The 12,480-nt window shown below is 49.7% G+C and overlaps 5 protein-coding genes across 5 annotated transcripts; all 5 read right to left on the reverse strand.

The window, feature by feature from the left end:
- Nucleotides 1-119: 119 nt before the first annotated feature.
- Nucleotides 120-1,883, reverse strand: LTR64_008163 (uncharacterized protein; the record flags this gene model as incomplete). Its single annotated transcript, XM_064902478.1, has 1 exon — nucleotides 120-1,883. The coding sequence occupies one exon, from the start codon at nucleotides 1,881-1,883 to the stop codon at nucleotides 120-122; it is 1,764 nt and encodes a 587-aa protein (XP_064750954.1).
- A 1,483-nt stretch (nucleotides 1,884-3,366) lies between these two features.
- Nucleotides 3,367-4,437, reverse strand: TGL2 (lipase 2; the record flags this gene model as incomplete). The annotated part of the gene is made up of 2 exons (XM_064902479.1): nucleotides 3,367-3,568; nucleotides 3,623-4,437. The coding sequence occupies 2 exons, from the start codon at nucleotides 4,435-4,437 to the stop codon at nucleotides 3,367-3,369; spliced, it is 1,017 nt and encodes a 338-aa protein (XP_064750955.1).
- Nucleotides 4,438-4,882: 445 nt separating this feature from the next.
- LTR64_008165 (uncharacterized protein) lies at nucleotides 4,883-5,768 on the reverse strand (the record flags this gene model as incomplete). Its single annotated transcript, XM_064902480.1, has 5 exons — nucleotides 4,883-5,056; nucleotides 5,102-5,202; nucleotides 5,259-5,267; nucleotides 5,318-5,351; nucleotides 5,748-5,768. The coding sequence occupies 5 exons, from the start codon at nucleotides 5,766-5,768 to the stop codon at nucleotides 4,883-4,885; spliced, it is 339 nt and encodes a 112-aa protein (XP_064750956.1).
- A 300-nt stretch (nucleotides 5,769-6,068) lies between these two features.
- On the reverse strand, nucleotides 6,069-7,759 carry LTR64_008166 (uncharacterized protein; the record flags this gene model as incomplete). Its single annotated transcript, XM_064902481.1, has 3 exons — nucleotides 6,069-6,538; nucleotides 6,588-7,596; nucleotides 7,649-7,759. 3 exons carry the CDS (start codon nucleotides 7,757-7,759, stop codon nucleotides 6,069-6,071), a joined length of 1,590 nt encoding a protein of 529 aa, XP_064750957.1.
- Nucleotides 7,760-8,767: 1,008 nt separating this feature from the next.
- LTR64_008167 (uncharacterized protein) lies at nucleotides 8,768-11,596 on the reverse strand (the record flags this gene model as incomplete). The annotated part of the gene is made up of 1 exon (XM_064902482.1): nucleotides 8,768-11,596. The coding sequence occupies one exon, from the start codon at nucleotides 11,594-11,596 to the stop codon at nucleotides 8,768-8,770; it is 2,829 nt and encodes a 942-aa protein (XP_064750958.1).
- Nucleotides 11,597-12,480: the final 884 nt, after the last annotated feature.

Consider the following 12,480-nt stretch of genomic DNA (forward strand, 5'->3'; position numbering starts at 1 on the left):
ATGATCAATTCCACCTCGCTTACTGCGATGTCATGTCATGTTCCGGATCTCTATCACAAACAGCAAATCATTGCTCCTCAGAATTAATGCTCTCCAACAGTCTGCTGCTTCTCCTCTCCTCAGGAGATGATCGAGGTATTATAGTTATGGTTCCCAGAGATCTGTCCGACAAGCTTCCCCAGCGAATGACCCTGCACATGCTCAAAATAGAGGTATCCAGAAAGTAGAGTTCTGATTTCGTCGACGGTTACCAGCGGACCACAGATTTGCAAAGTAAGCTGCAGACTCTGCTGCGTGAACCACTCTATAACCTCACCGTCAGCAGAGAATATCTGATCGTTTTCGCGTGCTGCGAGATATCCGATGTGGCTCATCCAGAGCCAGAGAGCCGGGTCGATCTTCTTAATCGGTTGCTGACCACAGTTGGCTGAGGTTTTCCCGTTCTTGCACTGTGTCACCGATGAGCGTGCAGCTAGCATTGAATGGCGTAACTGTGCAGCAAGACGTGGAACGTCAGTCCTACCGATTCGACGTGCGGGCGTCGATGTGGCCAGGAGTAGTAGTATGACCAGGGCACGGCGGACAGGTTCTTCCACGCTCGACCCTGTAATGTCCAGGGATTGTAACCTATGCATTGTGGCATGTAAGCGGCGCTTCACGATCCAGTTATATCCGGTGGTAGCTGAAGCATAGTCAATCTGGCTGAAGTGTGAGGAGGCGTGGAGAGTGTTGAGACAGCTCTCGATAATTGTGCGGACATCACTGTCAGGAGAGACTAGTCTGAGGAGTCTGCTGCCCACTTCTGGTGGAGGCGGTTTTGGTGACAATTCAGCTTTATTCCGTCGCTCTAGGACCTTCATAGCGGATGATGGTATCTTGTGAGGACCTAGTGGAAGCTCCGGTTCCCAACTGAGTTGGAGCAGTGGCTTCTCATCAATATCGATGGCAAGAAAGATATCCTCGCTGCTGATGACCTCGACGTTATGTCGTTCACTACCATCTCGCGGTCTTAGACTGCTCCAATTCCGCGCAATATAAGCGAAGTGTATCCTCGCAGCTGTATGGTTTCCATTGAGCCACTCACACATGGCGAGCCGAAATATGTCGACAAAAGCATAAGGATCAACTTCATCTCCGTTAGCCTCCAAATGCTCCCTGATCAATTTCGTGGCTATATAGGAGTAGTGCTCTGGGCTCTGATCGTGCGGCAGCACAAGTCCTGCTGTCTTTCTTTGCTGTGCAGTTGCCATTGCCAGGAAAGCCGCCGAATGCATTCTGTCAGTCAACACGACCATGAAGATCCTTCGAATACCTTCGTGAATGGCGAATTCTGTGATCGATGAAGAGACTGCCCATCGCAGATGCCTTGACAGAACATCTCGTAAGGCAGAGGTAATAGGCACTACTGTCGTATTGAAGGGATCAGCAACATCACCTGGTCTGCTAGCAAGGCTGAAAACAGGATCTAGCCAATTGACACGTTCTCTTGGAGGTGACTCTTGTTTGATAACAGTATCTTGTGGGACCGATCGAGGCGTCCTTTGGACGGCAGAAGCAGTAGATGAACTGCGTCTTGGAGTCGAAGGCCTGCGTGGTGACTTTGAAAGCTTCTGCTCGAATGAGTCTCTACTTGGACTTCTGCTGTACTCGAAGATATCCTCATTCAGTGAATCCTCCGATGGTGACGGTGTCGACGTATCTGAGCTATCTGATCTCACAAATGCTCTATACCAGTTTCTTCTTGGACCCGAAGATTTCCAGAAGCGTTGCTGTTGGACGTGCTTGTTAACCTTTGAAGCTAAAGCTGCCTCACTACCAGTATTTCGGGACAGGCTAGGTGAGTTAGAGTCCTTGTTAATGAATAGGAAGCCTCTGGAAGCCATTGCGGCTGACTGCAAACAACGTTGTGTGCATTGCCTGAATTCCAGCCTCATTGAATCCTTCCGAAGATCAGGATGCTTGGTGATAAGTAGTCATGGTGTACACAACTCGACATATGCGTTCAAGTTTCCGTGAACACTTCGTCTGGCTTGTCTCTCGCTTGGCTAGCTCCATGCCAGTAGAATGAGCCATGGAACCCGAACCGTGATTTGAGATACAGTCAAATCAGCATCTCCAGCCGCAAAGGGGCCGCGACAGCGCGATCACCGACTGCTTGTATACACGCGACGTAAGCGGGGGACTTCAATGATGCCCAGCGTCATCTGATTTCTAATCCTGCCAATGAAGCACAATAGTAAGGAAGAACTTGCCTGAGAGGTGTTAGTGACTGGACGCCTTAAAATGTGGCAGCTTCAGCCCTACAAGGTACTGGGAACATCATCACTACCACCTAGTACAAAAGGACTCTGCTTGGCCTCTATTGAACTCAATTCTTTCGCCCGAAACGTGGAGTTCATCGCAAACCATCTAAAGACCCAGCACAAGCAAGAGTGTTTTGATCTTCAGTTCAGTAAGGATCGTCGCTCGTGTCCAAAATATGCACATCCGGTCCTAGCTGCATTAGGTTGCAAAGTATACACCGACTCTTAAGAGCTCGCTAAACCCTCATGTTGCACATATTTAGGCGACTACGACGACGGAAACAACGGTCAACCAAGTGCTCTAGCGTAAATCGATTAGAACTCGACTATACCACAAATTGATAATGCCATGCACCATTATTCAGGTTGCAGTACACGGTATAGGCTGACGGATGCTCGAGCAGCAACGATAATGAAAGAAGCGTCGGGCAGCACGACATATTATTCAACCGGACCTCGAAGGACTCCTGGCGAGGGTGCTAGTGTCGTTGCCTAGGGCTTGAATCGCTGAAGACGTACAATATTGCTGACAGATGAAGAGTCAACGCGCGCAATCTAAGCACACTTGATCCCATCAACGACACAGCAAACCACCCGGTGAGTCAATCCTGGCTCTATGCGGCGAGATACCACGATGGTCTAGAGAAGCAAGAACCACATGGAATGACTTCTTGCCAGTAGATCTGCTTGCTGTATTGAGAACAGTGCCGACACAATCCTTTCCTACGTGGAGACGGCAAGAACGAGATAGCATGTGTTCACTCAAGCCCGTTCCCTATAGCCACGACATCAAGTGCGACCCATATCGCCACCTCGGACAGCACACCAGTCTCGCTGTCGCACGCGAAATCCACGGCAGAAGCGACTTCGTCACAACGGTCGCTATCCTTGATATGTAATCGTGTGCTATCGCAGTACAAGCCTCAAGATTGCCAGAGTAGAAGCTTCATTCCACCAGTATCGTGGCGTGGCATTTACGCGGGCTCCAGGTGCCATAAGACCACGACTGTGGACCCACTAGAACACAGTACTGCCGGAGAACGACAAGACCAGGTAAGCACTTTCATAGTCCTTCTTTCGCAAGCATGTCTGCAATGTGCAGGTAAAAAGCGATGGCATCGAAATCCTGTTTGACAAGTCCCATCCTGCTTGCTAGGCGTTTGATACGATTTGTCCAGTTGATCAGGTCGAGATGCGTGACACCCATCAAAGTCCCTTTGTATCCTTCAGTGCCCCATCTGCTGCTTGAAACACTAACCAGTCCACTATCAACACATCAGCACGAACGTCGTGATCAGGTGATCGGATGGGAGACTTACTCGTTGGGACCCTCAAGCTCATACATGAGGTCGTGGCTAATGCGAAACACCGAGAATACGTGCGGTTTCGCGCTTGCACCGTAGCTGAAATACCGTACGGCGTCGTTGTCGACAACTCTGGGGTTGAAGTCTTCACATACGTATCGCCGACTCAGCTGAGCGAAAGCACCTGTACCAATCTTCATACGTGCAAGGACTGCATACAATCGAGGAAGATAGTCCGGACCGATTTCGCGAAGAATGATATCCGCTGCTGAACTGCCACGGTGAGGTGTCGCAACTGTGGTCAAGGACTTGATCTGAAATTCTTGAGGCTGAATCTTGCTTATTAAATATCTTGAGTCAAGACCTCCCATACTGTGGGCTACGATATTGACATCCTTGCCAGCAGCCTTTGTTTTGATCTGCTCATGGAGTACCTTTGCGCGCTCCTCGATACTGCCGGTTGAAGGCACAGCTGTGGTGATAACATCGATGCCGTTCTGACGATAAGCGTCAGAGATGCCGCGCCAATACTGAATACCCGGCAGAAGTTTACCAGCTAGCCGTAGCTCTTCAAAGCCCATCAAGCCATGAGCGAGCACAATCGCGTTCTTGGGCGTGTCGTAGTGATCCTGGAACTTGGCAAAATCATCTTTGATAGTATAGCCTAAGTCGGGCATCTTAGGATCGATAGGCATGTCTTCTGCGCCATCTTGAGGGTCGGGCCAGCTGCTGCCACTTGCACAACGTTTGAAGTCAAGCACATAGGCAGAAGCTCTACCGCGTCGTGATAGCAAAAGAGCATGCGGTGGCGTGCGAAACAGCCATCGCATGCCAGCAAGAAAGTCTGGAACGTGGTTTGATAGGATTCTTAGTGACTGTCTACAAGTAGATATTGTCACGTTGACATATCGAGTTGTTGCAGAGTCTACGATCGTGAGGATGGAACAATAGCTTCAGATAACTGGTTTGGCCTTTTGCACTCAAGCTGCCTCTCCACGTCATTCTTTGGCGTCAGGTGTCAAGGCAGCAAGTACTCCTTCAGTCACTAGTATTATACACGCATCTCAGCTCCAGCAGACTCCAGACCTAGCAGCATGTGATCTAATGACAGAATAAGTCGGTGTATTATTGATCGCTTGTTCCTCCTCCCATGTAACTCGTAACGAAGTTCTTCAACCTTGTGCTTGCTGTTGGAGACATGCTTTTGGCGCTATCCTGATCCGACGGTTGAGCTATAGCATATTTCTTCTCAGAGTTATGCTTCTTGGAGGCCACCTAGTCCTCCTTTGACACCTTGCTTGGAACTTCGGGATGCGGCGTGGTTACGACCTTAAGCAGGTCATCGACCACTTTGGAGCCCTTCTCATCTCCGGCCTTCTTGATGCCTTCGAGCTGCTTCTCTGCTTCCTGGTTGGCGTCCTCCTCGGCCTTCTTGTTACCACTCCCTTGCTGATATCGTCAGTATCGGCCTAGTTTGGGAGGCGATGGACATACCTCGGACTCGTATTTCTTGTATTCTTCCTCCTTCTTCTGGCGGTACTCGTCTATTTCTTTCTGTGCTTCTGACTTTGCATCTTTTACTCGCTTCGTCCTGTCTAAAGAAATAATGTGTTAGGAAGAATAGCTGTGAGTAGCTATTGGCCTGCCTTACATTCTCTGGCTGTAAGACACTCATTAGCCAGATTACTTCTGTAGCAGCTATTCACTCACCTCTCTGGACGATCTTTTGTGCTTCCTTCTCTGCCTGTAAAGGTTAGTCGCTAGTCTGTCTGGACCAAAGGCAGTATCGTACGTCAAGCAGTGTCTGGATCCCAGCCGAATTCTGAGCAGACTATTTGCTTATCAGTGTTGACTCGTATAATTAAGCAGTTGCTTCCCAGACCATGTCGATTATGCTATCTTGTTGCGCCCTTTGTTATGACAAGTAATGGAGCAGCAGATGAGTCGAGACAGGCGTGATATATCGAAAGCAGCTCGAGCTACAACAGCAGTATGGTAGACTTGAAGAAGGCGCCCAGGAAATGCTGTTGCGGCAGGTACGAGACCCACCTTGACGTCGATCCAACGCGACTTCCATGTGCTGGCGCATAAACATTTTTGGAGATCAATTGCCTTCCCTTTCTCAACACTACGAACTTACCTTTTCATCACTCCGGGACATTGCGGTCATCTAGCCATGTCTACAGCTTCCAAGATAACCTTAGCCGCCACTCTGACAGGCACGGTTGGTATTGTTGCTTTTGTGCACTGGGCTCAAAGGGCAGAGAAGGCGGCCATGCATGCTGGAGTGATTCGGGACGAAGAGAATCAGCGACGGAAGAAGGCTGAACAGGATGAGCGAAGGATCGACTTTGAGATGCAGCGGCAGCTTGAGCAGGAATACAAGAAAACACAATCTGTTCATGACAGTACTGCTGGATGATCATCGATCACTTTCGAGGACTTCTATGGAGAGATATCACTACCCGAACCTCGAAAATACCTCCTTCTGAGCCACAGCATACTCTTTCTCTATCGTCTCACGCCTTCTCTCCGATCGCACCTCGATCCTACATTGGAAAGGTTTTGCACATACCAAGAATCCTTCGCTGTATCCTGTCTGTGGATCTGTGTCAGGAAGTACAATATCACCCGAGTCATTCGTGCCGGGTGAGAACTCAAAAGCCCACAATAGCTTTGAGATTGCGAGAAAGAGGTTGCGTTCCGCTAAATGTATACCTGGACAAAGACGCCGTCCTGACCCATACCCATAGTGGTCGCGCTCGTTCTCATCAGTGGCAGCCGCAAGCACGGGTGCTAGAGCTGTTACTCCTTTGTAATGATCTGGATCAAATACGTCAGGGGTTTTGAAGCGACTCTCATCGTGGTGAATGCCCCACGCATTGATGAAAACGATCGAGCCTTTCGGCAGCTTATACCCGTCGATCCAGTCTGAGCTGATTAGCATACACGATCATTTCAAGAACACACGGACACCTACCGTCTTCAGTCAGCGCGTGAGGAAATGCCAAAGGCACAACCGGTCTCCATCTCATTGCCTCCTTGACTGTCGCTGCTATATAGGGCAGCTTGTCGTAATCCTCCCAGGTTGGTGACCGATCTTCGCCCAACACAGCGTCTATCTCCGCCCAAGCTTTTTGTTGCACTTCAGGCCACCTTACAAAAGCTTGAATAGCTGCAATAATGATACTAGAGCTAGTATCACTGGCTCCCTCCATCATCGTCCCGCCAAGGAACCACGTCTGGTGTCGTGTCAGTTCCAGTTTTTCGGTTTGATCTAGGACCCGATCCATAAAGGAACCTTGGGTGCCCGTCTTCTCTCTACGTGCTTCCAGTCGCTGAAGCATATCACTGTATAAACCATTCATCTCATCCCCGACATTGGATGCCCGACTCCGCCATCGACCGAACAAAGATTCTGGCACATAGTGCAGGAAGGGAAAGATGTCGACTGGTGGAGTATTTCCTGGTTCCATGACAACAGACCAATTCTCCATCAAATCATACAATCTTGTCATATGCAGAGTGTCGATTGTGGGAGATCTGATCCCCCAAATAGTGCTGCAAGCAATACTATTCGAGAATCGCTTTGGATGCATCATGTGGTCTTGTGGGCTGTGCATCATATCGTATAAAAACTGAACAGCTTCCGCGTTCTGGACTGGCAGATGATCTTTGTCGACGATGGACTCCTTAAAGAATTGGTTGATCTGCTTTCTGTACTGCTGCCATACTCGACCATAATGACATATGAGGACATGATCGCCTCCAGTGATCAAATTGTGGCTCACATATGAGTGAGGTCGGTCGCTATAGATCGAGCTCCGCTTGTCGATAAGCTGCTTGACGTACTTTCGGTCTGTCAGGACGATAGCTGTGCCAGGGCCAAGCTTCAGGCTAAAGATTCCTCCGTACTGCTTTGCCCATTCCGTGAAGGTCAAATAAGAGCCTTTGGTAGGGATCTGATGCAGGTTGCCAATGATCGGTAACTAACTTCCGTGAGCATTCCTGCGTGAAGAGCTATGATTGCACCATACATACAGTCGGAGGACCAGGAGGCAGCGTCTTCTGTCGCTTACCCACGAAAAGAACAGCATAGATGAGCAATAGGGCTGCAGAGACCACCGGCACAAGCACGAACAGAGGAAGCATATTTGCTGGTATCGTTCTTTACCTATCAGAACTTGGTTGCGTCAAGACACACAACGATAACACGCAGTAGACCTTGAAACCCACAGTACATATACCCAATGCTCTCTATACACACCTCAGTATCGTTGCACACATCCGTAACTCATCCCGATACTTGTGGTCTTCCCCGCAAAGCATATTTTGAATCCGGGGTAATTACTGATAAATAAAATAGTTCGTCCGAGCCAAGATATGACCTGAACATCCCCATACCCGATTGGTGCCATCGATGTGTGTATCCCGTTCTCATGCTTTGACAAGCTCTGTAAGGTACTCTACGTATAGCCCTTACCTTTCTTTGGCCAGAAGGAGGGCTGGAGTGCTCATTCAGACACAAGATCGACAATTCTGAAGGTCGATGTCGAATGGGCACAGGGATAACAGAGTTTCGCTTACTCACTCATGCACTCACTCACTCACTCACTCACTCACTAAAAGTGCGGAGAAATTTCCAGTATCTGGAAAACAGTATGATCTCAGTATAAGGGTACGTTGTCAGGGGCCCTGGAAGGCCAGATAGGGGTCAATGGGTGTATTATACTAAAGCTAGAGAGCCTCTCAGGTGCTGGGAGGCACGGTAGCTATGTATTTTCTCTCGTCTAGATTGGCCAAGTGAAACAGGGCAATCTGGGCGTCTGACACTCAACAGCCTACTTGGAATAACGCACACAGCTAGTAATACGTAATGTCCTCTATACCAATACTCACTATTCTCGCACCACCAAAAAAGGCTTTTCATCAAAACGTGTAGGCGCGTGCAACTTCAATTTCATTCTCATCCACAGACAAAGGCTTTCTGTATCCAACCGTCGCACCCCGTGCCCGTCCTGCCGTCGATCGAGGCACTGGCTCATCATGAGTCGAAGAACCAAAAGCTTCGAAGAAATAATGTCCCACATCGTATAGCCCGCTGAATGCGCCTTCCAAAATGTTGGAGCTTGTATGTTGTGATTTCCGCCTGTTGTCCTCCTAGAACCCAAAGACAGGCGCTTTCACGAGCACGTTAACGCCTCCTGTGCCTGCACCTCCACTGGTTCCGCTAGCAGCAGCGACGCCTGGACCTGCGCTGATAGCTCCAGCTTGTTGGGCGCTCTTGGTGTCGCCTTTGTCGCCACCATTACCATTACCACTTTGTGAACCTTCCTGCAGTTTCAAAGATTTCCCTCTGACTTCTACAGCGAGGAAGACGGCGAACCGAATCTTGCCTTCTTTTTGACCACGAACCATGGCATCGAAGTTCCATGCGTGGTCGTCTTCTTTGTTTTTGTCTCCATCCCCCTTTGAAAGGAGGTCGGTTTGACTCGGACCACGACCAGAAGAGGCTGACGGTGTTTTCTTGTTGCTTACAAGACCGCCTGAGAAGCCTCCAGAAAAGAAGCCTTTAGCTTTGTGCTTGGAGTCTTTGGAGCCTGTACTTGTAATAGTGTTGTTAGAAGAGGTGGCAGCTGCTCTGACACCTTCTCGAATTTGTTCTTGGACATCAACGTCGTTCTCCGAATTCATGCTCCTGGCTGTATCATCGTCGTCGATGGTTTCTTCGTAATCCTCTCTGTTGGGAGCACTACCTGGCTGTACAAGTGGGGTCATTCCAGTCTCAAGTTTCATGAATGTCTCATTCATAGGAGTGCCAGGGTAGTAGTAATCTATGCAGATATCTCGACTCTCGAGTGGTAAGTTGGCTGAGATAGAGAGTGCTTGTGCGACAATCGGCTGCAGATAGCCCTCCAGATTGGGTGGTGCTGGTACATTGAGCAGGGAATGCAGGTACGCGCAGAGCTCATCAGCCAACCTGCGTGACAAGGCTTCAGTGTGAGCTTCGCTTTGTCGACTGTGGAGTACTTCAGACAGAGCTTCACACGTTGTCAGGCGCCATGTTGTGACTTTGGTCAACAAGTCATCACGCTGTTCTTCTGTAAGTACCGATGGAGAACGGCGAAGAGCACGATCCATACTCTTCAACTCGTGGCTGAGTCGTTCGTCAATGCCAGGATGGAAGACGGTCTGGAAGATGTGTTCAAATAGCCAGCGCGATATGCAGGCTCGACCAACAGCAGTCATTTCTTTTGTGCCTGTTGCGCATGCATCACGATTGCAGGCAGGAGCAAGCCAGTTCGGCAGTCGGCGCCAGTCTTTGCGAATGTTGAAGGCGAGATTTTGAATAGCACCACTCAGTCTCTCGAAGCGATTGGCGTACTGTGCATCGTCCAGAGACGTCTTTGACATGGACAGCCGCTGATTAGCAACCACGTTCTGAAGCTGTGTGACTTGTGCCTCGCGGTCGAAGTAGTATCTCTTGACCTTCGAGTATTTAGCCTGCAGCTCTTCGTAGCGCTGCAGCAATGTCTGGTGATCAAGTGTTTGTGCATCGTCTCTTCCTCTTGGTGGAGGGGTACTCCTTCCTTGATCATTGGCAGTAGCAGTAGACATCCTGGCCCTTGGATCTTGCACTTGGTATCTCAGATCTTGCTCTTCCATGCGCGAGTCTCGCTGTTGTCTATCTCGATCACGGTTTGGCATTCCTCGTTCCTGCAAGGATTGGTTGTCTCCGTGTGTTTGCTGCGACTGGTGTGGGGTTTGAGCTTGGACCTGTTGAGACTGCGTTTGCTGGTTTGCGGCTTGTTGCGCAGCCTGGTACGTCTGTGCGGCTTGTACCGAGTATCGAGGAGGGTTCGATGTAGGTTTCCGGGAAGCTAATTGTGACGGGGCTCCTAGTGGGGAAGGCGGACCTAAAGAGGATTGGGAAGGGGGCCGAAGTGACTGATCGGGCTCGAATAAGGCCGATGGTTGGTCACGAATAGGTTGACTGGTATAGGCAAAGTGATCCTTGCGAACGTCCGTAGAAAGGTCAATGTGAGGCTGAGAGACGTTTGGTTGATGGTAGAGGTGCTGTTGTTGATATTGTTGGGCTTGAGGCGGAGCAGGAAACTGTGGTGCGTCTTCCTCGTATTGAATTGAAGGCCTTCGTTCCTGCTGCGAGGGAGGTGCGTACTGACTGTTCGGTCGAGGTCGGTAATATTGTTCGTATCGGGTTTGTTCTTCCTCGCGAACGTCTTCCTGTGACGGGGCCTGAAAGCTCTGACTTTGATATGTACCGATCGACTCAGAAAGGCTTTGCTGAGGAGATTGAGGAACCTGTGGACTGGCTTGGGTGTTTTGTAGGCCTGATGGGGAGGTAGGGGCTGGCTGTCGCTTGTTCAGGATCGAGCTGTGCCGACTGAGACGGCTAGATTCGCTGGAAGTATCTCTTCCCTCTTTTTTCTCCTTGCTACCACCGAACAGACTTCGTATACCGCTGTTTCTAGACTTTTTCTCCTCCTTCTCCTTTGCCCCACTAGTCCGTAGCCTGGTAGAAGGTTCAAATTGAGTGGGGCCTGCAGATGAGTCGTTCTCAGCAATAGATTGCTGCTGTAGAGTAGGGTTGACGAGGCTGATCGTCGGACGCTGCTGCTGCTGCTGGAGTTGCTGCTGCTCGGCGTATATAGTCGGCTGGTGTGTAGACGACGACCGACTTAGGTGCGTAGGGTTGTCGTTGTAGTACCTCTCGTCCTGAGGGGCTTGTTGGCTCGAATGAATAGTATACGTCTGCTCTTGCGCAGGTCGGTATATGCCACTACCGCGTTGGCCTGGCTGCGACTGTTGGTATAGCGGACCTTCGACTTCGGAGTGTTGTGCCTGTTGGGACAATGGTTGCTGTGGACGTGATGGTTCGCGTAAGTTGGGTGAGCGATCGCGAGTTTGATTTTGGATCTTGTCTAGCGACGCCGAACTTTTGTTAGAACGATTAAAGAAACGAGACATTGAGCCTTGTTGCTAATAGGGCAAGCAATCACATGGGATGCTCATTCGTTGACATGTAGCATCGTTCCAGTGGCAGCAGTGAGCACAATGCTAATCGCAAGCCAAGTCAGAAGCTGAGACCTAGGGACGGCAGGAGAAAGCAGAGACAGGCCCAAACACACACTTTCAGCCCACTCTCAATGCTCCAAGAATAGGATCACAGATCTCTATGTAGCCAAGTTGTCATGTTACGGTGCCGTGCAAAGATGCGGCAGCTAACCGGCCCTCTAACTACTGTAGTACTGTCCACCCTATCCAAGAACTTCCACTCGTGGCACAAAAAAAGGTACCCATAACTTAAGCTGACTCAATCTTTGTATCTCGTTGCCAGTGCTTCTTTAGCTGGTACAAAGACATTTGCACGAACACACTGTACTTGACATCATGCGGCCTGCATGCAGAGGCTCGCTACATGCTAATGGATCCTTCAGGATAGGTGTTGTGGTCTTTACCAAGCTTTACGTGCCACAATTGCTCCTCGATGCGCAGCACTACTCTATCGAGCAATCCTTGCACGGTGGGACGTCCCGATGCTGTGACATCTGAGTGGTGGTTACCCTTCAAGTGGTTTGATAGTAGGTAAGTCCTAACTATTAGATGTGGTTACGATTGGTGCCTCAACGATTAGTGGCTGTATTACCTTGTGAGGACGCACACTACGCTTTCGAATACCTAAGTACAGAAGAGCCTTTTGTTGAGGAGTTTAGAAGAGACCCACTTGGACTACGACGCCTGAAAAGGACGATTGTGGATCAGGGTACCAGCTCAGGTGTAGCCAGCATCGGAAGATCGGTGTCAGAACAGGGATTCAATGAGCTTGATACTCTTATCCACATACACAATCC

This window comes from Lithohypha guttulata, assembly GCF_036872675.1.
Source record: "Lithohypha guttulata strain CCFEE 5908 chromosome Unknown scaffold_8, whole genome shotgun sequence".
Lineage (NCBI taxonomy): Eukaryota > Fungi > Ascomycota > Eurotiomycetes > Chaetothyriales > Trichomeriaceae > Lithohypha > Lithohypha guttulata.